The sequence below is a fragment of the Etheostoma cragini genome, chromosome 8 (assembly GCF_013103735.1).
Source record: "Etheostoma cragini isolate CJK2018 chromosome 8, CSU_Ecrag_1.0, whole genome shotgun sequence".
Taxonomy (NCBI): domain Eukaryota; kingdom Metazoa; phylum Chordata; class Actinopteri; order Perciformes; family Percidae; genus Etheostoma; species Etheostoma cragini.
Window position 1 is genome coordinate 6,991,536 of NC_048414.1, and position 24,113 is coordinate 7,015,648.

The 24,113-nt window shown below is 41.2% G+C and overlaps 3 protein-coding genes across 3 annotated transcripts in view; 1 reads left to right on the forward strand and 2 right to left on the reverse strand.

The window, feature by feature from the left end:
- Positions 1 to 776: 776 nt before the first annotated feature.
- bhlhe41 (basic helix-loop-helix family, member e41) lies at positions 777 to 3,590 on the reverse strand. The gene is made up of 5 exons (XM_034879356.1): positions 3,335 to 3,590; positions 3,174 to 3,240; positions 2,910 to 3,017; positions 2,698 to 2,809; positions 777 to 2,403 (listed from the first exon to the last, which is right to left on the reverse strand). Exons 1-5 carry the CDS (start codon positions 3,394 to 3,396, stop codon positions 1,463 to 1,465), a joined length of 1,290 nt encoding a protein of 429 aa, XP_034735247.1. The 5' UTR covers positions 3,397 to 3,590; the 3' UTR covers positions 777 to 1,462.
- A 1,289-nt stretch (positions 3,591 to 4,879) lies between these two features.
- On the forward strand, positions 4,880 to 12,786 carry sspn (sarcospan (Kras oncogene-associated gene)). The gene is made up of 3 exons (XM_034879385.1): positions 4,880 to 5,339; positions 7,774 to 7,860; positions 11,189 to 12,786. The coding sequence occupies exons 1-3, from the start codon at positions 5,112 to 5,114 to the stop codon at positions 11,552 to 11,554; spliced, it is 681 nt and encodes a 226-aa protein (XP_034735276.1). The 5' UTR covers positions 4,880 to 5,111; the 3' UTR covers positions 11,555 to 12,786.
- Positions 12,787 to 16,064: 3,278 nt separating this feature from the next.
- Positions 16,065 to 24,113, reverse strand: part of itpr2 (inositol 1,4,5-trisphosphate receptor, type 2) — a 59,207-nt gene continuing 51,158 nt past the window's right edge. Inside the window, exons 56-57 of the mRNA XM_034879379.1 lie at positions 19,142 to 19,303; positions 16,065 to 17,389 (exon numbers count right to left, since the gene is read on the reverse strand). Coding sequence (XP_034735270.1) covers positions 17,312 to 17,389; positions 19,142 to 19,303 — 240 coding nt within the window. The 3' untranslated portion in view covers positions 16,065 to 17,311. The remainder of the gene's footprint in view (positions 17,390 to 19,141; positions 19,304 to 24,113) is intronic.

Consider the following 24,113-nt stretch of genomic DNA (forward strand, 5'->3'; position numbering starts at 1 on the left):
CGTCTGTTTATTCAGTCACGTGTGAAACTTAAAAAAGTTAAACAACACTATGCTTAAAGGACTTAATCTCTTCGAAAACAGGCCAAGATAAAGTTGTTCCTAAAACTGCATTGATCATGAGTGATGGCCCCATGACCACAGCTTCTTTCACGCTTTTGTCAAATATTTGAAAAGCGAGGATTCACATAATGATATCATATAACACAGAATTAGGGATAGTCTGGTGTGTTTTAGGGCACAGGGCTTTCAAATCTGATTATGATTTGAATAATTTTGCCTGGAAAGAGACAGAAATGAGCAGTGTGTTGTCAACTCTGGGAAATCGCCACTTCACTGCATGAAATCATCACAAAGCATGTGGTAGCTCGGCTCTCTCTTTTGAAATGAAATCATATTTATTTTTTATTTCAAGACTACTCAACACAACAAAAAGGCTCTAAGAGAACTACAGTGGTTGACTATAAAAATGATAATGTGACTGTTTAGGGGTGGGAGGGAGTAAAAGCAGAAAAAAGTGCTCTTTACTTCTCAATGAGTAAAGATAATCCTATATACAAACTTTAACAGCTGGGAAAAATACAGATACATTCAATATCAAAGATCTATAAGGTGCTATCCTACAATGTTTCCTATGTTTCCTGGATGTACAGGATGTTACTGCATCTCTGTGGTGAAATGCTTCATTCGGGGTCCGAATATGCTGGTCAAGCAGCCCCTTGGCAATAAAGGGTTTCTTCTATCACTTATTCTGAAAGGTTTCTGTCAGGTTTTTTTTGTCCTTTCTTTCCTCAGAAGACCAAAGAAGTAAAGGATCTAAACTTAGATCTGGAAAAGGAGTTGAGGGCAACCAGGCAATTGACCTATCCCATAATTTCATAATTTGTAAAGTAGAGGGTACCATTCATTTCTTCTCAGAAGGGACAGTTATGCGCCTCCCAATCAGCCTACCCCATGCAAAGTTGGGGATGAGGTACTGTGGACGTCTTTTATTGGCCCATTTACATGTTAATGAATCAGAATTACAGGTAATAATATTTACAGTCAGAGTTGGCCAAGCTCTTAATAGCCTTGGCTGAGGTCAGTTTCAACTTCATAGCCTACATCCAAAGAGACTCGCTGATTGGGATATGGCGCACTGTTGTAATAGGCTATAAACTCAAAGTTTTGGCACCAATGCTGCCACTTCAAAATATGTTATCAAAGAGGATTAAAAAACTTACTCCAGCGAAACACAGCCGGGTATTATTGTCAATCATTGTCGATAATCATTTACATTGATTAATCTAGCATAAGTGCAAAAGGCACACGCCGTCACAACTGTCTCCTGTTTCGCCAAGATATTGAACATGAGAAACTCTTCTGTGAAACCTCGTTTAAAAACTACTCTAATAAGAATAAAAAATAAAAAGGACGTACATAAACTCCTCAGCAGAATGCACGGAAAAGTAGGCTAAAAGACAAATTAGCTCGTTTGACAAGCAGAAAACTGATCATGTGGGCTATTCTTGCTTTCATGGGACGCATCAGCTACGTCATCCTCCCCGTCGTCACTTGCGGGACTTTCCTCGCGCTCCCTAGGTGAACCTAACTCAGCCTCGTGTGACTCGTCGCTGTCTGGACTGTGGCAGTCCTTGGACGGAGCAGAGGCTCCAAAGTGCACAGACAAGCCGGGCAGGGCTGCTGCAGCCGCCGCGGCCGCCGCTGCTGACGCGTGTGCAGGGTACAGCCAGGGGAACGGGGATGCCAGGGCTGCCGCTGGGTACATGTACTTTTCAATGTTGCTTTTGTCGAAAAAAGGCATATAAGACGCCGCGGCCGAGGGGTTGATGAAGTAGAAAGGCATGCAAATCGGTGTCTGCTGTCCCACACTGCTTATTCCCATCAGAGAGTTCATGAATGCCAGATCGGGTCTTGTGGGGTCTGTGCCTCCTAACCCGTTCCCAGGCCAGTTCATCTTTGGTTTTTTGGCAGCGCGATCATCTCCAAACTCTTGCTTGATCTTCACTGCCTTGTATCCCTGCGCCTTATTGCGCTCACATTCTTTATCTTTGCCATCGCTCTTATCAGCCTCTCCCCCGTATCCACTGTCCGTGTCTGTGTCATTCTCGTTCAGCTCCCCGCCTTGGGTCCTCTGGATGACCGGCACACAGTTGCCTTGGCTCTCGGCTTTCTGGCCATCCTGTGCGTCCCCGGAGGATAGCTGGTGCTGGAGCGGCGGCGCGCCGGACTGGAACTGCGCCAACACCTTGTGAAGGTGGCTGATGAGCTGCGCGCACCTCTGCTCTCGCGTCGTCCAGTTCTCAAACTGACTCAGGTACTGCAGGACCTCTTTGGCACAGGCCTGGAACCCGGAGTGGAACGCATCCAGATCTGCATGAATGGAAGATTTAACCGACCGGTCCCCTGCGAATCAACCAGTTCAAAGAATAACACATCAGTATTCTTTAAAGTGTTTTAAACACATTGAGCCAATGACAAGATAAATCGGACGCACGCAAAGCACGTTTTACAATTCTGTTGTTCTCAAAATGCGCATCCTTGTTCTATTCATCTAGATGTTCTGCTGCTGTACAGGGACTAATACAGTGTCATGTAATCCAAATAGTTTAATAATGCATCCATAATCTTACTGAAAACGATAAAGAAGCGCAGTTTCATGCAAAATATTTGTATGAACTTCTGGTTAGTGTATCTCACCATTCTGCAGAGCTATAATCTTCTGGTGCTGCTGCTCAGTGACAGCAGTCAGTGCGTTTAAATGTTTCAACGTTAACTCCAGGACAACTGCTTTCTCCAAATGCCCGAGCGTCTAAAGAGACAAACAAAGATCAGAAGGCTGTTTACGAGATCTCATGTCATGTAAAACCAGTTTCGCTGAGCACGTCAAATCCTTTATGTCATGAACTCACCGACAGCTTCAGATGTTCGGGTAACAAATCCTTAAGCTGGCCAATACATTCGTTGATTCTGTCTCTCCTCTTCTTCTCTATCAACCGGTGTGGTAACTTGTATGCATCCTGTTGGAAAAAAAACTAAAACGTTTACTGTAAAAAAACACACAGCCTATGAATAGAAAAATAAAAATGGGTCTCGTGCATTGTAGCTACTGTAGGCTGTTGGAAACTCCGCACATTCAAAGGTCGGTTAAAGAAAACAAACTGAACCGCACGCACCTTCCCACCATCCTCTCGTTTTATTCCTCTTTTGGATTTGCACATGTAGAGAGAGGGGTAATCCACCCTAAAGTAAAGAGGAAAGTGTCCGATTATTCACCAGGTTGTCATAACAGTTTACTAGACAGAGTTTGACAGAGTTTGCCAAAAGCGACACTCACCCCAAAAATTCTGCGTGCTCCATGAACTGTCTGTCCTGTAAATGCGGTATTCTTTCATCCATCACTGCTCTGCTGCTGGTTATCCGCTCCTGAGCTTCTTTAGGGAACGTTTGTTATTCCACGAGCCACACACGGACGGCTGGGGGAGATGATGCACAGTGCGTGTCCTCCGGTGGAGCTTCGCTTCAGACTGAGATCTATAGTTCTCTGAGCTGCCACTTTGCAAAGCCGTCGGTGCTGTGGTTAGAGCGCACGCGCGCCTTTGGTAACAGCTTCCTACTCACGTGTAGCCTGCACCAGCACAGAGTCCGCTAATTAGACCTTCTTTTTCTTTGTAACATATAGAGATGTAGTCCGAACACTTTAGATCTGGTTTTAGAAACGTGAAACATGTGCAGAATAAAGAAAAAAATGCGCACGGGATTAGGAGAGACAGTCTAATCCCCGTTACATCTAACATAGCCTATTTTTGGTCCTACACTTCACAGATTCGCAAACTTCGTCCAGACGATCTCGAGGTTTAGAAATTCTAAACTGTTAATATGTGCAGGATTGTTGATTTCTAACTAATTATTCATCACACGAGATTCACCTAAATTAGAATGGACCCACATGTCATAAATGCTCATCTATCACTTCAAAACAAACACACATTGCAGTTTTTCATGCTGTTCATAATAAAAACACAACTTTAACTGGGAACTTCCTGTTTTTGCATACAGAGCGTAAACACATATTCGAGGTGTGTGCGTGTGCACGCCGTGCGCGTCTGGTCAGGGTAACCTATTCATACATCTCCACTCATTCAAAGCTCAGTTGTCAGTAACCATGGCACCGGCCCAGCTGTGTGCTCAAACACGTGCGTCGAGGTCTTTTTATTAATCTCGTCTCTGGGTGCTTTGTGTCTCTCATACCTTCATCGTAGTGCCTTTGTCTAAAAACAAAATACTAACAACAATGTAACATAGACTTGCGTGCTAATTGCCAAATGACATTAGGTGACTCGAACTTTTTTGATTTGTCTGATCATCAAAAATTATTTGAAGTCACTCAATTTGTGGTGTTAACGCTATTTGCTAGAGATAAAAGTAAACAAGATCCATAACCTTCCACCAAAATATATCTCGGGACTAATTACAAAAGTTTTATAAATGTCTCCAAGAAGTTAAACTGATTGTCGGTGACACCTGTTCCTCTCTGGTGAACATGTAAGTGCTCAAAAACACTCAAATCTGAGGCACTGTAATGCTCTCACATGCCTTATGATCACATTACTTCTTCCTGTAAGTCATGTGAGTCTTTCAGGCTCGAAGGATATGGCTCTATTGTGTAACAGTGCTGACAAAAAAATGATCCGACCATTGTGCTGGCTTTTCATTAACTCATACCTACTGATATGCATCTGTACTTTCCCTTTCTTGTTTTTAATGCTACTACTACGTAAGTGAAATCCTCTCACAGTCGTAAGTTGGAATCCCCCTTTGTGACTTCCTGCCCCCCTTCCCTCCTCTTCCTTTCCTCCTCAGTATGCTGCCTGCTCTATATGTGGCACTGGAGCCACTTTAGGAATCCAGTCCAAATGTTTTCCATATTAGTTCAGAGCCTTCTCTGTTTCCAAATAGCAGCCGAGCTGGGTTTATGGTGAGAGGAGGCCTTGGCAGGGAGGGGAAGGGAGGGGAGAGAGGCAGACGGCAGGCAGGCTTATCCACCTCAAACACTGCAACAGTAAAAGTCGAGAGTGTAGAAAGGGAAAAAGAGTGTCAAGAAAACAGGAGAAATGGGGCAGGGGCAGAAAGGTTCCTCAGACAAGGAGGGCAACAAGAACAAGAGAGATGAAAGCCCAGCGCCAGAGGACGGCCAAAAATGCAGAGTCTGTCGCTTCCCTCTGCTCGTCGCCCTGCTCCAGCTGCTGTTGGGGGTGGCCGTCACAGTCGTGGCCTTCCTTATGTTGGCCATCAGCCCTTCACTCCTGGCCAGGGAGACGCCACACTGGGCTGGAATCATTGTAAGCTCCATCCTTATGCTCTAACATCAGCCACTACATTTAAGTGTTTGCATGGACCCAGAGTCTCCTTCTGCATGACCCTCAGCATATATCCCTCAGTGTGTTTTCCATCTTCACCACACTGCATGTCAACACTTGCTCTTACCACCGGTTTCTGCCAGACGGTTATTGTAGGCATGGGAAATCCCTGGCATTGTCATGTTCATCGGAATGCTTACACCTGAATCTACAATCAGTCTCAGTCACACAAGGCTGTGCACGCGTTGAGTGTCCAACAAATCCTCAACATCTGGCCATCCATACACAGATTGTCATATTCCAAATTGACCTTTGAACGCCGATGTCGTGCTGTACCTTGTTATTATTTGCAAAGGTGATGTGCATTCTTTACCTGCTTACACCTCATCATCCTTACCATCAATATATGCATGAATACATTGCATTAAGCTATATATTTTTAAAGTAAACGAGTAGTAATGTGTGTAATCTCAAAACTTTTTTACAAAGAACAGTTGGCACTAAACTGTCTTAATATGTGAACTCTTTGCATGTGAACTATTATCGAAACAGCTTAAGTTGATACACTTTTATTCAAAGCAGCTTACAATTGCTATATATCAGAGGTTGCACACCTCTGGAGCAAGTAGAAGTTAAACATCTTGCTCATGGACACACTGGTTAATGTATCACAATGGGGATTGAACCCAAATCTCACACACCAAAGGCATGTGTCATATCCACTGCGCCATCGCCACCCAACCAACCATGTAAAAGGAATTGAAATGTGCATTGACGTTGAGGTACTGAAGTGTAAGTGTTGACAGGTAAAATGTGGTAAAATGTGTTAGAGTTGAAATCAGTTAAAATGTAAATTTCAGTTTAAGCTCTGTAGGAAGTAGAGTTGTCAGTTTGAGTTGAATGTAACAGTTGAGTAGTAAATGCAAGTGTTAGAAACAAAGGAAATTAAAATGTCAGTTGATGTCTTAGCCTAGGAAAACAGCTAACTACCAATGGACAGTGGAAAACAGTTGAATAATGAAAGAGTAAATGCGGATTACTGGTTGAACGTAGGCTCTAAGCAGGGCCTTTGCTACGTGAGTGGCCTACTCCGTTGTGAGGATTTATACCTGTGAGCTTGTGTGTGTTGCCTAGTTCTAGCACATCTTTTCAAGAGAATAGAGCTGGTATTTGTATGTGCGTAGGGTGTGGGAGAGCGAGTGAGAGAGTGCCGGTAGTTAGCTTTGGAGTGAGTACCGACTCTGGCAGTGGAAAAGGAAAAACAACGTGTCTCCCATGTGCTTTCTGACCAAGGTCGACACGCTGTAGAAGTAAAAGTTAGCCCTTTCCCTGATTAAATTTTATTCACGGAGAATGAGAAACTGGAAATGAGTAGAGGGTAATGCAATGCTTCCAATGCCAAGCGGCCATGTGATTGCTGCGGTCTGTGTTGCTGCAATGTGTAGTTACATTTCTGGGGAGGTGCATGTCGGGCTACGGCGTAGGGAGCGTATCTACACGTACGTATCTACACGTACGTATCTACACGTACGTATCTACGGCGTAAATTCTGTGCAGAACCCTAAATTGGGCTTTAGAGATTGTTTGAATAACCCATTAACCCATAAATCATGAAAGCTCTTGAAATGTATTTTAAAGTACTACAGAAAGTTACAGCGTGTTGACAGATAACATATTACACCCTTAAGGCAATTGAAGTGTCAAGTGTAAGTGTTAAATGGTTCTTTGCATTTAAAAAAATATAGTTTTATGTGAACAATCTGTGAAATCTGCAATATAAAAACAACAAAAAGTTACATTTTACTTATCATAATTTGGTGTAAGATTTAAGATCACATTATGGCGATAGAAAAAAAATGGATTTGTTCCTGTTTGAATCCTAACCTAGCTTATCACAGATGCCATCTGCTCTCGAAAAATATCCCGGAAACCAACATCCCGAGTTAGATCCTCACGAGATCCAGCCAAGTGAAAAAACACTGAAGTCATCAAGAACTTTCCAGAGAGTCCTGAGTGCTTAAGAACCTGAGAAAAACATTTGAATAAGATGCTGCACGCCAGTCACAAGACTCCAATTGCACTGAAGAGATGGAGTGTGAGTGTGTGTGAGAGAGGGAGGGAGATAGTAATGTAATCAGATGACAGCATACTGCTGAATCATGCAAAATTAATACACCCCCTGAAAACCTGGGCACACATTACTTTCTAGAACAAGATTCTTGTTTATACCACTCACACTGTACATCATATACAGCAGGTTTATATAATAGCAACAAGGTACAATGTACATGGGTTGATTGTTTTCTTTGTCGGTGTTATAAGGCTTCAAAATGAGTATTGTGTTTTTATTGTTATTGTCTGGATACGAGTGAATCTAATTAAACAATGTCAAATATTTTCTGATTTGTTGTTGCAGCTGTGTTTAGTTTCCATCCTGGGCTTTGTCTTGTACTGCATCACTTACCTCCCTGATGAGAGAACGTCTATGCAATTCATTGGCAAGGTAAGTCCACAAACCCTGTTTGACACAGTGAAAGTAAACTAGTCAGTTTGGCAATGACACTCTGTCATGTCATGTATGAAATCAAATCAGGTTCCTCTTTTCATGCCCAATATGTCTCTTTGAAATTGACCCAAGGTGTATGGTAGAATCTTAGTTGCAGTAAAAGGTGTGATCAGATGGGTCAGTGTATTTTGCAGCAGACAGATACAGTGGTGGGAAAAAGTGTTTGCCCCCTTCCTCATTTCCTGTTCCTTTGCATGTTTGTCACACTTAAGTGTTTTGGAACATCAAACCAATTTAAACAATAGTCAAGGACAACACAAGTAAACACAAAATGCAATTTGTAAATGAAGGTGTTTATTATTAAAGGTGAAAAAAAATCCTAACCATCATGGCCCTGTGTGAAAAAGTGATTGCCCCCCTTGTTAAAACATACTATAACTGGGGTTGTCCACACCTGAGTTCAATTTCTCTAGCCACACCCAGGCCTGATTATTGCCACACCTGTTCACAATCAAGGCATCACTTAAATAGGAGCTGCTTGACACAGTAAGGTCCACCAGAAGATCCTTAAAAGCTACACAACATGCCGAGACCCAAAGAAATTCAGGAACAATTGAGAAAGAAAATAATTGAGATGTATCAGTCTGGAAAGGGTTATAAAGCCATTTCCAAAGCTTTGGGAATCCAGCGAACCACAGTGAGAGCCATTATCCACAAATGGCGAAGACATGGAACAGTGGAGTACCTTCCCAGGAGTGGCCGGCCGCCCAAAATTAGCCCAAGAGCGCAGCGACGACTCATCCAAGAGGTCACACAAGACCCCACAACAACGTCCAAAGAACTGCAGGCCTCACTTGCCTCAGTTAAGGTCAGCGTTCATGCCTCCACCATCAGGAAAAGACTGGGCAAAAATGGCCTGCATGGCAGAGTTCCAAGGAGAAAACCATCAAACAAACATCAAAGCTCGTCTCAATTTCTCCACAACACATCTTGATGATCCCCAAGACTTTTGGGAAAACATTCTGTGGACCGATGAGACAAAAGTGGAACTCTTTGGAAGGTGTGTGTCCAAGTATATCTGGCGTAGAAGGCTATTTCATAAAAAGAACATTATACCAACAGTAAAATATGGTGGTGGTAGTGTGATGGTCTGGGGCTGTTTTGCTGCTTCAGGACCTTGAAGACTTGCCGTGATAAAAGTAATTATCAATTCGGCTGTCTACCAAGAGATTCTGAAGGAGAATGTCCGACCATCTGTTCGTGTACTCAAGCTGAAACGAACATGGGTTCTGCAGCAGGACAATGATCCTAAACACACCAGCAAGTCCACCACCGAATGGCTGAAGAAAAACAAAATGAAGACTTTGGAGTAGCCTAGCCAAAGTCCTGACCTGAATCCTATTGAGATGTTGTGGTATGACCTTAAAAAGGCCGTTCATGCTCGAAAACCCTCTAATGTAACTGAATTGGTACAATTCTGCAAAGATGAGTGGGCCAAAATTCCTCCAGGACGCTGTAAAAGCCTCATTGCACGTTATCGCAAACGCTTGGTTGCAGTTGTTGCTGCTAAGGGTGGCCCAACCAGTTATCAGGTTTAGGGGGCAATCACTTTTTCACACAGGGCCATGATGGTTTGGATTTTTTTTCACCTTTAATAATAATCACCTTCATTTACAAATTGCATTTTGTGTTTACTTGTGTTGTCCTTGACCATTGTTTAAATTGGTTTGATGTTCCGAAACACTTAAGTGTGACAAACATGCAAAGGAACAGGAAATGAGGAAGGGGGCAACACTTTTTCACACCACTGTAAGACCTTTGCAGAGAAGTGTTTTACTCACTGAAACTGCAATTCCAATAGGATTCTTAAGAAACTGTACATGACTATGTGAGAAAGGCATTTAACTGCAGTCTTGTTTAAAAGAGCTCTGTGGGGATTCCTATGAGTGCATTCGTTAATCTGATATGATTGTACAGCTTCATTAGCTGTACAATTATGCAGTTGGAATTTTAAGGCAATTAAAATCAGTCCACTATTGTAGAAGCAGGTCCTTGGAAGCAACATCCTATTTTTCTGTCTTGCTCACGTGTGCAATGTGCATACCACATTCAAATATGAACATATGCTGTGAAGAGACCCTTTCAAAGGGCAGATCATTTGCAAAATGTTCTCTGCAGAAAAGCTTAATACAAATAGTAGTTTTAAATACCATCAGACTCGCCTAAATAACAGGGATTTACATTTTCACACAGTAAGTTTACAAAGCACACTTTGGACATTAAATGGTCTTATAAGAAGGTGTTATTGAAATTATGCATATTTCTTCTTCTTTCTTATTGAAATTTGACAGCCGTTCCGTTGCACTGCAGTAAATACATTTACAGGAGTCTTGAGTTCCATAGATTCAAATTTCAACTCCTTTGTGTTTGCAGTCCTGATCCATTTCCCTCCCTTCCGAATCCGTACTGTAAGCACCGTTGTATCAAAAATAAAGCCAAATGAAGTACTCCTTGAAATACCAGTTAACTTGTATGCCAGAACAGCTGCAATTAGCCCACAGTGTCTCCTTCTCTAGCCCTAAAACAAATGTTCTGTGCACTGATTAAAAAAGTGTCATATACATACGCCATTTTATGAGATCAGTGTGCCATTTAGTAAAGTACATCATGTTCAGTGTAGTAGGCCTACTGGTCGATGTACTTTCTGTATACGTTTCCCTGTAACCAACCATGCTCCACATTTCACAGCTGTTCCAAAACAAACATAAATGCCATTTCAATCAAACACCGCTCATCACTTGCATAATTCCGTAAGTAGCATGCAACCGAGAGCGAATGTTATATAAGCGAAGGATTAAGATGAAGGTTTAGTGTTATTGAGATTGTGCAATTGCATAAACAACACAAAACCTTTGTCACATTTTACGACTGTATTTTTAGACACTCTTTTGTTCTACATGCTCACACAGGACGTGCACTAAAGGTGGGAAGTGGCTGTAGCTGAAGGGCAGTCTTGCCTGTGCAGTGTCTCCTTTATTGCTAAGAGCTGGACTCCTACAATGAGGGTCAGGCCTTGCCCTCTAGCATTGTGGGTAATCTCTTTGAATTCAACTTGCCAAAGGCACTGAGCCAGAATGTCTGTTTCTAAGCTTCAGTTTTGGCGCGCTGGGTTAATCATGAGACAACAGACCAAAAGCAGGAGCCAGACTTTTAGTGTTAAAAAAACTAAATAAAAAAACACGAGTTGAAGACAGAAAAAGATTTACGGATCTAAGCTTTCAAAGTAAAAGTGCATGACGTCTGACTTGTCCTTTGCCCTCGACAGCTCCTGTACTTTGTCCTGTGTACAATCGGCCTGGTCATTTCAGTGATGGCTTTGTCGTTTGCTGGACACCACTACACACAGACCAGTAGCTTCAGATGTGAGCAGGAAGGAGAGGACTGCGTGTGCATACTGGATAAGGATAAAAATGACCCAATAGCCCGCACCTTCACCTACAAGGGAGTGAGCGACTGCGAGGTGATCACTGGGACGCTTACACTCTACTTCCTGCTCCAGATCGTGCTGAACCTGGCCCAAGCACTTGTGTGTGCCATTGGTGCCTTCATCATGTGGAAGCACCGTTATCAGGTCATTTTTGCCGGCCTTCAGATTGGCACTCCCTCCTCCAAGCAGTGGCAGAAGGTTTAACGCGATGATGACATGTTGAAGGGATGACTCTGATCACTCTCATCAGGTTGGAGGGAAAAGCCAAGTGTGTGATTACACTCTGAGGGATGGGGACATTTTAGTGTGTGCCTAAGTGTGTTTTCTTTGATACCAATTTATATTAACCCTTTGTGGTACTTGTGCCATAATGGCTTTTTGTACACATTTTGTATAGCCTACCATATAAGTAACTTTGTACATCCAGTTGCAAATGTAATAAAAAAAAATTGAATCAATGAAGAGGAGCAAAACAACTGGTCTATTTTGGAAAGCAATTGGGTTCCACAATGTTTCTAATTATCGTATTATTATTATTATTATGACATTTGCTCTCTTGACATATAGCTCATATACAATTGCTTGACAAATAATAAGCACAACACTGAAACCAAGACATCTCATTTGTTATGCACTTAACTCCAAAAATGTAGCTACATGGTCTTGCCAAATGTCTTTTGGTTTGGTTAGAGGCTCCAGTAATGCTAGTAGGTGGCAAACGGAATCACTGTGTTGTCAAATTATGGTTTGCAAATGGTAAATAACACTTCTTCAAACATTACAGCTTTCACACAGTACACTTTCGAATAGTGTCTTAATGCAGTAATATATGTTAGAAAGGCATCATTGTCATCTTAATTTCAGAATAATTCTGTTAGTTTATGACTTTGCAATAACATTTATTGAATTTAAACATTACATTGAAGTTTTTAACTATAATTTGCAGCTCCCTCTTGTAACTTGTTTTCAGTGTTTGACACACAAAAGCAACTAGGTGGATTCATTTCATGAATAACCTCTGTTTTGTTCCTTCATTTATAAACCTGTGCAGTTCTGTAAATATTGCATACAATCTTTGATGAAACTAATAAAGTACTTTCAGCCGATAGAAGTTACGCCAGTAATACTCCAAACAGTCCAATTATATGCACTAAAAACAGATTCAGACAGCAGTAACACAAGCTTGGCGGGGCACACTTCATGAGACTGGATCCAGACTGAACTGGGCTGTTGCTTGCAAAGGTGGATGCCAGGCCAGTAGCCAGCATGACTCAAACAGCCTGTAGGAGTCAAACTACTGCAGCCACAAAGGGAGGGGAGAAGGGGCCAGGATTAGGAAAGGGGGGACTCAGACAGGCAGCTGGAACTCATCTCACAGTGTTTAGGGTTGTTTCAGTTGTCTGCATATAGGCAGAACAGGATTCAAGACAGAACAACCCCAAAACAACCACAACATGGCAGGTTTGTATTTTTAAAATGCTTTGACTTATGCAGAGACTTTTGCATTCTTACTCTTATCGCCGGTGCTGACAGCAGTCTACATCTACAGTCTATATTGTTTTCAAATTAAATGAACCATGTGCCCAGGGGAAAGTGTAGTGTGTGTTGTTACATCTATTTGTGGATGGGGAAAAAGGTTGGTTGACTGGGGAGTGGTTAAAATACTGCTTGTTTTTCACAGAAGGATGTGGTGTTTGAGAAAGTTTAAATTGGATGAAAACTTGTGCCAATAAGAGCATTTCCTCTTTTAAGGACATTCGCAAGATTTGTATTAGTATAGTTGACCATTGAACACCCTGCTGTGTGCGTTGTTGCATTGCCTTTTTATTACTACAAATTTACATACAAATCGCTGCTGATTGGGTAACATCTCTGACACACCCACCAAACAAGAAAAAAACAACATACAGTACCTCACGTATTTGGGGTTAAGCTTGTTGCACACATATGTGCAAACTGTTTTATACATGGACATAGACAGTATGAAACAGTTTGCACACCATTCACACCCTTCCAAGGAAACATGTCGTTCACAAAAACGGTGAACACCGTCTTAAAATGTATCCAGGGACAGTTTTGAACATAGAGGATCTGTGAGTGAATGTACCCCTGGGTCATATTGTTACTTCCGTTGCACCAGTCTGTAGGCAACCTCCATGCTATGAACGTTTTACTACCTAAACATAAGTCCTGCATATCATTAAAATTGATGGTGAAATACATATTATAACAGAATGTGTTATTCATATGAACAACTATAACTAATAACCAAGAGACAAAGGTGTCGATGTGATCATAACATTTAATTCACACAAATGTGACTTTCCAATTATTTTAAGGGTAACTCTTATGACACCACATTTGATAACATTCATCATTTAATTTTAGTTTTTAAACATCACAATTTGTTTTCAGTGATGATCAGTAATCACTGATAAGCACAATAATCAGCAGAGAATCACCAGAATAAAAAAAGAACTGTTTAATGACGCATTTTACTGTTTTACTGTAGAAGCCCACACTGTACTGCATCTACAGGCCTGTCTCCGCAGTTCTTCCGTGTGTTTGTTCAGTGTTGTGATGTTATTGGTGCATCATGTGACTACAAAAGGCTCAAATCCAGACACAGGAAGTCACATGTCAGTCATCACCGGGGCATATTTATTTATAAAAAATAAAAATAAAAAATGACAGTGAGGAGGGACCTTCCACTCTCCTCCTCGGTCAGTAACAACTTTCTGTGTGGTCCATTATTGATCTCAAGGCAAAACCCACCAAATGATATCTGATTCCGGTGGTCACTGACGCGGCTGTGAGTCTGTAGAAGAGACTGCAGGAGACAGAAGATCAATATGTGTATTGACACAAATCAGCACAACTTTGAAAACAACAGACTGAAGTCAAACTGCAGCTAATAATGTTGATACTAGTACAGTACGTGTATATCCAGTTAAGTGTGAATTCAAAGTTGAAATCTAAATGAATCTCTCCTTTTAGTCCTGTCCTTTCAGTGCAACAAAGTCAAACCGCCTGACTCATGCACACTGGGTAAATACTGCCTCCAGCCGCAGAGGTGTTTGGGACACTGCCTTGTATTTATTGACCTTCTCCGGATGTTTTCTCACTCACCATACTGAATACACACAGGCGAAGCACGTGACTAGACTGTGGTTTGCAGAGAGATTCAAAAATGACTGATCCAAATGTGTCATACAAAAATACACTGCTCACGTGCATTAAAATGCTTCAGCGCTGAATCATTTTAAGTGTTTTTGGTAGGTGGATAAAACGTTTTCTCTCCATGGTTAAAACCATCAAATAAATCCCAGATGATAAAACGGCGTGTTTAGGAAGCGATGCATGTTTGTTTAATATCACACTTTGGCAATATGACTTATGCCAAACAGTTATGTTGGCCCTGGTATTATCCTCTCCCCTCCCTTCCCTCTATAAGTCCAATACAGTCTAGTAATTCTGCACTTTACCCTTCTTGTCTACGCCGTGACAGCTGCTCACCATTATGGCACTGCGTGAGCTAATTTTAATGGCTGTCACAGGCAGCAGGAGCAAATGCAGGCCTGCCAGCGTAAACAGCGAACTGAAGCCAAGAAGGATTGGCTTCTCTGTAGAGGGTAAATGACAGGACTGGATAAAGGTTGAGGCATTTCTGTGATTCGTTTATCATCTAAAATGTGTAACACAAGCAGTCAGAAAACCAAACAGCCACAGCTTTGAATCATCCATTTCCACAAGTACAGAGTGCTACATTACCCACAATGTGAACTGATCTGCATATGACAAGCATAAATATAACCAATATGTCACACCTATAAGAAAATTTAATTTCTTGATGATGAGGGCATTGCAAAAGAAAACCACTCGGAGTCAGTGGCACACAGTGACTGGAACTCAAGATGCTTTCTTTTTCACATCTTCTAGAACAGCGGTTTGCAATTTCTTTTGTCTCATGTACTCACACAGCTCTAGATAGACCACCTAAAGTGCCCAGTTTATAGACACCACAAGTCATGTTCCAAATGTTTCATTTTAAATTATTATATTAAAATAGTTATCATATAAAAGTGGATCTTGTTCCAACAATTTTTCAGACAATTGTACTGTCATTTTTTAAGTCCGTTTAAACTGTTCAAGTTTGGATTTGTACTTCTACCATGTAGTGGCAGCAGCTGGACGTTTTAACTACCCATCACTTTTTGCCATGTATCCATTTATTTTAGCCATAGTACAAGTAACCATGATTGGAAATGGCGGATAAACATGCCTCTCTCTTATTTCTGTATTTTAATCACTTAATTTAATAATAATAAAAAGTATTAAACTTGGTTAACAGCAAAGCTCGTGAAGTAGACTATTGTAAAAACAAAACTCTTAAGTCGGGTCTAGCACCATATCAGCTGTTCATCAGGGATTAAATGTCAAGATGAGCTTAACAAAAGCAGGACAATGATTGCATGAACAGCGGCTTTGTTAACTTTGCTTTTAATATTTGATGACTACCCCTGCTGCCTGAGCTGAAATATGATCCTCTCTGAATGAAGACAGGTCTTTTCCTAGGTCCTGTGCTCCCTTCATGGACAAGTACAAGTGTGAGTAAACTGAGTGTTGGTGGGTGCGGGGGTTGGGGGGTAGTGTTTAGTCTTCCCTAACAACAACAACAACAGGGACTGAGGCAAAACTCTGTTAGAAGGTTGCCTACTCAAAGCACGCCAAAGAGTCTTGTTACAAATTTATTACGACATCCAACCACATAAAAACACATTTTTCTATAGACTTTGTTTCTACAGAAAGTGTCACAGGACATTTACCATCGAGTGCATGCACTCGCAATCTGCCGTTAATTTGTGCAAGTTAAAAACACAAAGTCAGACTTGACAATCAGTTGCAGGCCAAGAGAGACTAGTGAGGATGCTTAACACTAAAAACATGAAACTTTAAGAAACAGTAGAAGATGATTTGAGCAGATACAGTAAATATTACAGTATTAGCTGACATCTCTATAAACAATGATTTTCATTTGTGATAAAAAAACGGTAAGCTTACCATCTTCAGACAGTATTACATTATGTACCAATATAAGATTTAGACATAAAAGACATTTCAAGTAAGTTCTGCACAGGTTATCATTATTTCTATTTCACATTTCTTTTATTTATATACTCTGTAGAAATCTATAAGAAGGCAACTGAAATGGTGCAGCAAATGCATTTATAAACACAACACAAAGCATGCACAAATAATATAACTAACTAATGTTTCCAGTTACAGGCTTCCAGGTTTACCCTTTTTTCTTAAAAAGTGCACTTTCGGCAGTTGCAATGTACTGGTTAGAGAAGTAAATGAGTAAGGCAGCATGATTCCTTTTCTAAAATGCAAACGTAATACTCCAGTTATAATCCGGATAAATAGCTTCAGAAATCTAAAAGGTAAAGAGGTAAATACTTGGTGTTCGCACTCATACACTTCCCCTTCCCAAACATTGACTTTGCAGCCTTCTTGTCCGCTCTATGACACAACAGCACTGAGGACAGTCGATGTGACTTGACAGCACTTAACCACAAAGTCATGTGGGAATGTTAAGGTTTACCTTAACATTCCCCTCGACCTCTGTCTGGCACACTGTGCCGTACCTGGCCAATCATTCACAGAGCAGAGTTCCTCTGTACGAGGCTGTGTACAGATGGGCAGTAAAGCATGCTCCTAGTGGCCCCAGTGAGACCATGAGGCCCAGTTTGTATCACATAATGCAGTGATTGTTGTCACAGAAAAGGCACTATGTCAAAAATGATGTGTCAACACTGGCTGGCCTCTTACATTTTGACATCATTAATTGTAAGTGTACCCTTGGTACATCTATTGTTCTTAAGGCTGGAGTTTGTGTACATCTGCATTTCTAGCCGGTCCCGTCACCTGCAGTGTCCTGTTTGAGCCTTGGGCCCCTCATTAAGCCGAGGTGTGATGGTTTGGCTGAGGAGGACCCAGGAAGCCAAGCCTCTGCTTGTTCTTCCTTTGTTCTGTCATCTGTGGAGGACACAGACAGGAAAAAAAGACATCAACCAAGAGTGGCTTTACATTTTGCATGTTGAATACACATGATACGAAAACCTGTTTTTGTGCCATTATTGTTCTAGAGAGCATCTCATTGTGCAAAACACAATATTCCCACTATGTTCACACAAATTAAATTCCAGACGGGAGTGTTTATCTATTTGAACTTGGAGTGTAGGTAAAGTGACGCTCTAATCTCTTCTCTAAGAGTGAGTACATTCATTTAGACAAAACAAAATTAATCTTTGCCTCATTACTTTAAGAAATGAATCTCGATTAGCTGTGTTACAAGAACTGTTGAATGGCACAACAAGGCTTCACACAGTCATTTCAAACTGCACTGTCAATGCAAACAATTACTTTTTGGGAGTATTACTTTTATATTATTTTCCTTTTTTTCCCAACCTTGGACTGAGATCTTAAAGAGATATTTCCTTTTGCCATGGGTGTATGCGAATCGCTTTGTTCAACCTCTGTTATGACTGGAAACTAAATGTCTTATGGTAACAATATTAAAAGACACCTTGATGTGTTGTGCAGAACTGTAAACTGCACATTGGATAAGTATAGTGGGGAATTTTCATGAATCAGAAGTGGCCTGTTTCTCAAAACCATCACATTTGCAGTGGTTTCAGTGTTAATGTCAAATGTCATAAATGAAGTACCCTGGTTTTGTAAACCATAAACTGTAAATGCAGAATAAAGTAAATAGAGTGCAATGTGCAGAACCCTAAAACCCCAACAAACAAAGAGCAGCGCGAACACACAATCTGAGCTGTGATAGTATAAAGTGCCGAGGTCAGCAGAGGTAGTAATGAGGGAGGAGCTGCAGGAGCACTTTCTGAGCTGGTGTGAGACCTGCAGGCTTCCCCTCGTGACTGCAGAGTTGTGGTTCGGCCTGCATGAACACACTCACCTCAAAACCTTGGTTTATCATGAAGGCGGAGTGACACCCTTGCTCACCCCATGAATCTAGTTAGTGTAGACTTCTAAAGCTAGATTGGAATAATAAACGGCCTGTATTTGAGCAAAACTACAGACTCAGATATAAGGCTCCAGTGTCTCGCAAAAAGGCACTTCAACACCACACACACTTGGTTGTTACACAATGGATCCCAACCAGCAGGGAGATGTAACAGAATGAACTGTTTACTGAGGTTGACAGGAGGTTGTTGTTTTTTGTTTTTATAGAAGTGTGATCCTTCCCCATTAAGAGCTGTTTTCACACATCTGGCAGAAGAGGAACAATGACAGGCCTGTGACTGGAATCACATGCAGGGGAGGCAGGTGATAAGAGTGATCAGTCACACTGCAGCAGCAGGGCTAGTCATCCAGACAGCCAAAGGCTCACTGGCTGCAACCAGTCGCGTTGATTGCTGATGTGATAGTTGCCTATAGTGTTGCGTTCAGGAGCATCAAGGGTCTGATAGAATCTAGGTTACTGAATGCAGTAAAGAGATGGGTAGAAAAATGAAACTACAGACCCTTCTGTGTGATCCTCTTGCCCTGCTTGTGTTTTCAGGTATAAGCAAGTCAGATAGCACATTGCTGTATAGCCAACTAAAGCACATGGACTATGAACTCAATCATCTAAACACGATGTTACTTTGACATAAACTTCTTGAAATCAAGAATTTTGCTTTAGATTGGTCACCAGGCATTTAGTGTTCAGACCAGAGCTTTTCCCACCACAGCATGGAAAAACGGCCTTAAGTGCTACTGTACCTGTTCCTTGAGCTCAGCCAGCTGGCCAGACAGCTGAGACACCAGAGTGACTGTGCTGTCCAGCTTCTCCTGCAGAGAGCGCATCTCATTCTGCTCACCGTCTCCCTCGCTGCTCACCAGAGACATGGCTCTCATACGGGGGAACCACTCCAAGTTCTTCTCCTGGGAGGAGAGAGGGATAGATGGGAGGTGAGAGAAGTAGTGGAAAGGGTGAAAGGCATGAAAAGGCTGAAATAAAGCTGACTCAGTAGGCCAGAGAGATGGCAGCAACTGTATGTTGGCACGGACAGAGGAAAGGAGGATTTGTATAGACGTGTCGGTAGCAATACAGAACTAAAGCCATACTGCAGGAGGAGAGTAAACAGAGAAGTATGGGTAATTGGAGACATGCGTGGAGGTTTAACATGAATCATTCCATCACATTGGAAACGGCTCGCTGTGTAGCGCTTGACAGTGTAAAATGTTATAAGCAGCACTGCTGTCTCTTGGATACTCTGGATTGCAATTAGACACTAAATGAACAGTAACTTGCATTTCAATTCTCACCCACTCCATAAGCACATTGTTGATGTGGGAATGTGTCACTGTCGTCCATCGGGAACACAACTGGGACTGTAATGTTATGTGTGTGTGTGTGTGTGTGTGTGTGTATGCGCAAGACCGAGACAATTAGTTTATCCTGTTTTTCCAGTGCAGTGGACAGAGCCAAACAGCCATGAGAACACCGTGAGCAAAACAAACCTATGGCATTATGTAATGGACTTAAGTGTGTCTGTGTTTGTACATGTGTGGGTGTGTGTACTGTTGGCGTGCATCTGCATGGATATGCACATAGCAGACTGTGAGGAAGAGTGTGTGTTTTACAACACACATGCTCTTAAAGGGAGATAGGTTTCACAGAGACAGACTGCCATCACCTGATCTTATGTAATATTCCTTTGCCAGGTCTTCTAATGAAAATGACTTAAAAAGGGGGCAGAGAGTGGGATTTGACTGGCACCACATGCAGTCTCGTAGGAGGAGTGAGGTATTCTCCCACCCCCTCTTATATAAGATTAGACTACAAGTATAAAAAACCTGATCAGTGTCTGAGACGCTGAGGACAGAGAAGAGGACATGAGGAGACGGTGAGGGTGGAGAGGAAGGTGGGGTGCGTGGATTTTTTGTTTTTGTTTAGTTAACTAATGAGTTAACTAATGAGTTAACACACTTTGATAAGTGCGACATTAATGGCCATGACATATCACAGCACTGGTGCTCCAAACCTAAACTCACTCCAGCTGTGTTATTCATTAAACAAGAAACTAAGTTAAAAAGCAAAAACTTCTAATCATTATAACATTAGTCACTAGCACTGACAAACCTTTGCTTGAAGTGACATTGTGCTTTCGACCATAAAATGCGTGGCACGTAAAGCAATGTTTTTAACAGTTATTTGAGGTTAAAGAAAAACTAGCAAATATTGTACCCATTTGACTCAACTTTCATTCATTTGGTCTAAATTGTACATTTAAAACTTTTACATTCAGCTCACAATCCATCAGCTTCAGCTGCACTTTGTCAGGCTCAGCTGTGCTTTGAGCTTAACATGCAAACGTGCTACTGTCAACAGTCTCACATTTAGCATGGAACATTTAGCATCATTCTGTGCTAATTGTTAACATTCTGACATTTAATGAGGTAAGAAAACCACTACTGAAAACTACTAATTACAAATACAAACATTACTGTTAACTGAGGGGCTTTCTGTGTACTTGTCCCTTCTTAAATTAGGTAATTCTCTCTTCTTTCTTTCACATTTGATTAGGTGCTAATCTCTTTTAAAACTGTTATAAAAGGTGTTATATTCAGGCCCTCTTCACAGTGATGGAGCAACAGACCTATGTAAGCTTCTTTAAAAAAAATAAAAATAAAAAAAGGAATGGCTGCCACTTTTAACATTTCTGAATTGAAGACCGATTTTGCAGTTAGGATGCCACACTGGCCCTTTACAGTTATCATATGTATCCAAGTAAATGTATACATGTACATATGACTCTGATTACTCTGCAAAAAAGAAGGAATTTACTTCCACTTCCATTTTGACTGTTTTCAACACTGTCTGCTTTTTACTGACAAGAATATTGATTATGCATGACTGCTGAGACAAACAGCTACAGCTCATTCTATAAGCACTTGCCTGAGTCTCGGGCTAATATGGGCCTCAGGCATCAAGGGGCCAATAAAATAAAAAAGAAAAGCTTCTTTCTCACAGCTTCAAAAACACAGTGAAGGCTCTGTGAGCTCAAAGACAAACCTTCAACGTCACTGAAACTGAGGACTATCTGATACTTGTTTCATCAAGTCATCCATAACTGATGGATTGGCTTCAATGATCCAGAGAGACCTAAGACACGTTATTAGGGATGAATACAATATCCTGTTTGAACGTACGATTGCTCAATGGTGCTTGACGCATTACCTCTAATTAATCAATGATGTGAAGTTAAGCAGTGACTGTACAGAATCTCAACTACCCCGCTCCCATCTTGTTGTTCATTAGACTGTACAGTAGTCCACTGTGAGCTGTGCTGTGCTGTCTGAATAAGTCAAGGCTTTAGTGTTGCTTCACTGATCCATTTAAACACCTCAGTGAGCATGAATTTACAGACGGACATTCATGTGCTTCTCACTCTGCTGCTGTCGCCATAGCGCTGGTGTGTTTCACCACGTACACGCACTGAAAAATAAATTAGCGCTTCTGTTGTAGTTGCTATTTGTCTTAACTACTACTATTACAACAACTACTTCTTTTTGGAAATGTCTTAAACTTTTTTAAAGCCATCACTATATATTTGAGTTTTTTAGATGAGAGCTAATGCTCTATAGCATTACTTTGATCAATTTTCCAGGTATGCGACAATAACACTCAACTTATTTAATTAATTAATCTAGATGTGCTAAAAAGGGTTGTCTATATAGTGTTTTCTTTAAAACTTCTCAAACTCTTAATTTAGCTTTGGCGGAATATCTAAACCTAACACAAACGTTGACGATTCTTATTGGGATTTTTGGCTAAACATAGCTTTAGCTCTCCGCATTTTGGGTTTTGTCAATAATAATGTAATGTTATTTAGCTCACTTTGGTCAGGAAAAAAATAATAAGAATATTAATAATAATGTAAGATAGAAGCAGTCCACGCACGCACGCACACACACACACACACACACACACACACACACACACACACACACACACACACACACACACACACACACACACACACACACACACACACACACACACACACACACACACACACACACACACACACTAAAAGTAAATGAAGGATTGGTGATGTGATGGTGACTCTGTCTGTTAGAGAGAGAAAGGGACAGGAGAGCACGTGCCAAGCAGGGCTGAGCTATTAGTGGGCCACTTGAGATGGGTTATGTAACAGCGTTGTGGCTGCTGCAGTACCTGATAGGCCTGTAGTCGTTGTCATAATTTTACACACAAACACCCACACAGAAATTCCCATCCACATGAACAACACACCATCAGAACAGAAACAGAACAGACACGCAGTGTAACACGATCCTACTCTTTAGCTTGGCACCACATCACTCTATTCCACCCAACCAGATGCACTCATTATGAGTCTGTCTGTGTGTGTGTGTGGTGGGGGGGAAGAGTAGAGGGCAGAGTTTTTATTAGTCCAGTAGCATCATGTTGAGTTGTCGGCCTTCCAAACTACAGTGAAGGAGATTAGTATAAAGAGGGAGCTTAACAAGCGGAGCCCTAAACTGCAAACATCCCCCCTCCTTAAACGCACACACTTATCCCTACCTAAACATCAAGTCAAACTCTGGGCAGATGGAGCAGGCTCCTGCAGAGACTAACAACACAGACTCTGATACTTTCTCATTCAGCTATTTTTCCATTACGGTTTCTGTCAGTGCACCTTTGCTCTCTCTCAAGCAGAGTAATTTACTGGGTGTGAGCTGACGGACTCTGGCAATTGAGAATCATACTTCCTTGGATCACCTTTTGCACATATAAAAAAAAAAAAAAACTTTGTCATTGTGCATGTTTTTCTCTATGAGTTGGGACTTCCATTAAGTTGGCTGATTAACCAGAGACAGACTTAATAATTTTATCTCTATTAAAAAAACAAAAACAAAAAAACAACAACAACAAAGCAGCAAAGACTAAGATATCCTGACTTTTGGTCAGTAAAAGGGGCCAAACCCTAATGGTTGCTGGGTTTATGATTGGTAGTTAACTTTAAAAAACATTTTTGTCTATACCCATCACATATAAAAGGTATTCGTAAAGTCACATGTTGACCTTGATGAAGGCCACGAGCCAATCCATGTTAGTTGACAATAAAGTTAATATTATTACGTTAATAGTATTAAGTTTTGTTGGAGGTTTGACCCTTTAGGACGTCTACCTCCCTTTGTTATTAACAGAATAGGTGAAGTTGTGTTCACTCCAACATTTGCTAACAAGAGAGGCACTGAAAGTTTTATTTGAAAAACCCTGAAGATTAATTTTCTCAATCAGCTTCTTCTTTTGAGTTATGAGGTCCTAGATGAACAAAAAGTAAGTCAGTCGGTCAGCCACAGTTGGAGCGTTTTTTGCTAGTTTGAAGACTCTAGCTTTATAGTTCCCTATGAATATTTAATGTTATTGAGTAAAACTAAATATTTAAAACGATGCCACCCATTTAATGAGAAACAGGAAATAATGTACTTTTTCATAAAAACACCAGTGTAACGTGAAGTAACAAAATGGAACTGCAAAAGCAGTTTTTGTTTTTTTCCCCGTGGGTTACTTCTCTGCAGCATGTTAGGAGGTGTTAGTATAAATTCCTGAGTCATCATTACTTTATCACACAGCGATACCTTGGCCTCGCATTAGAGAGTCGACCTGTTGGAAGACCTGCTGATGCATATTAATTCAATGTCTGTCACCTGTTTGTAATGC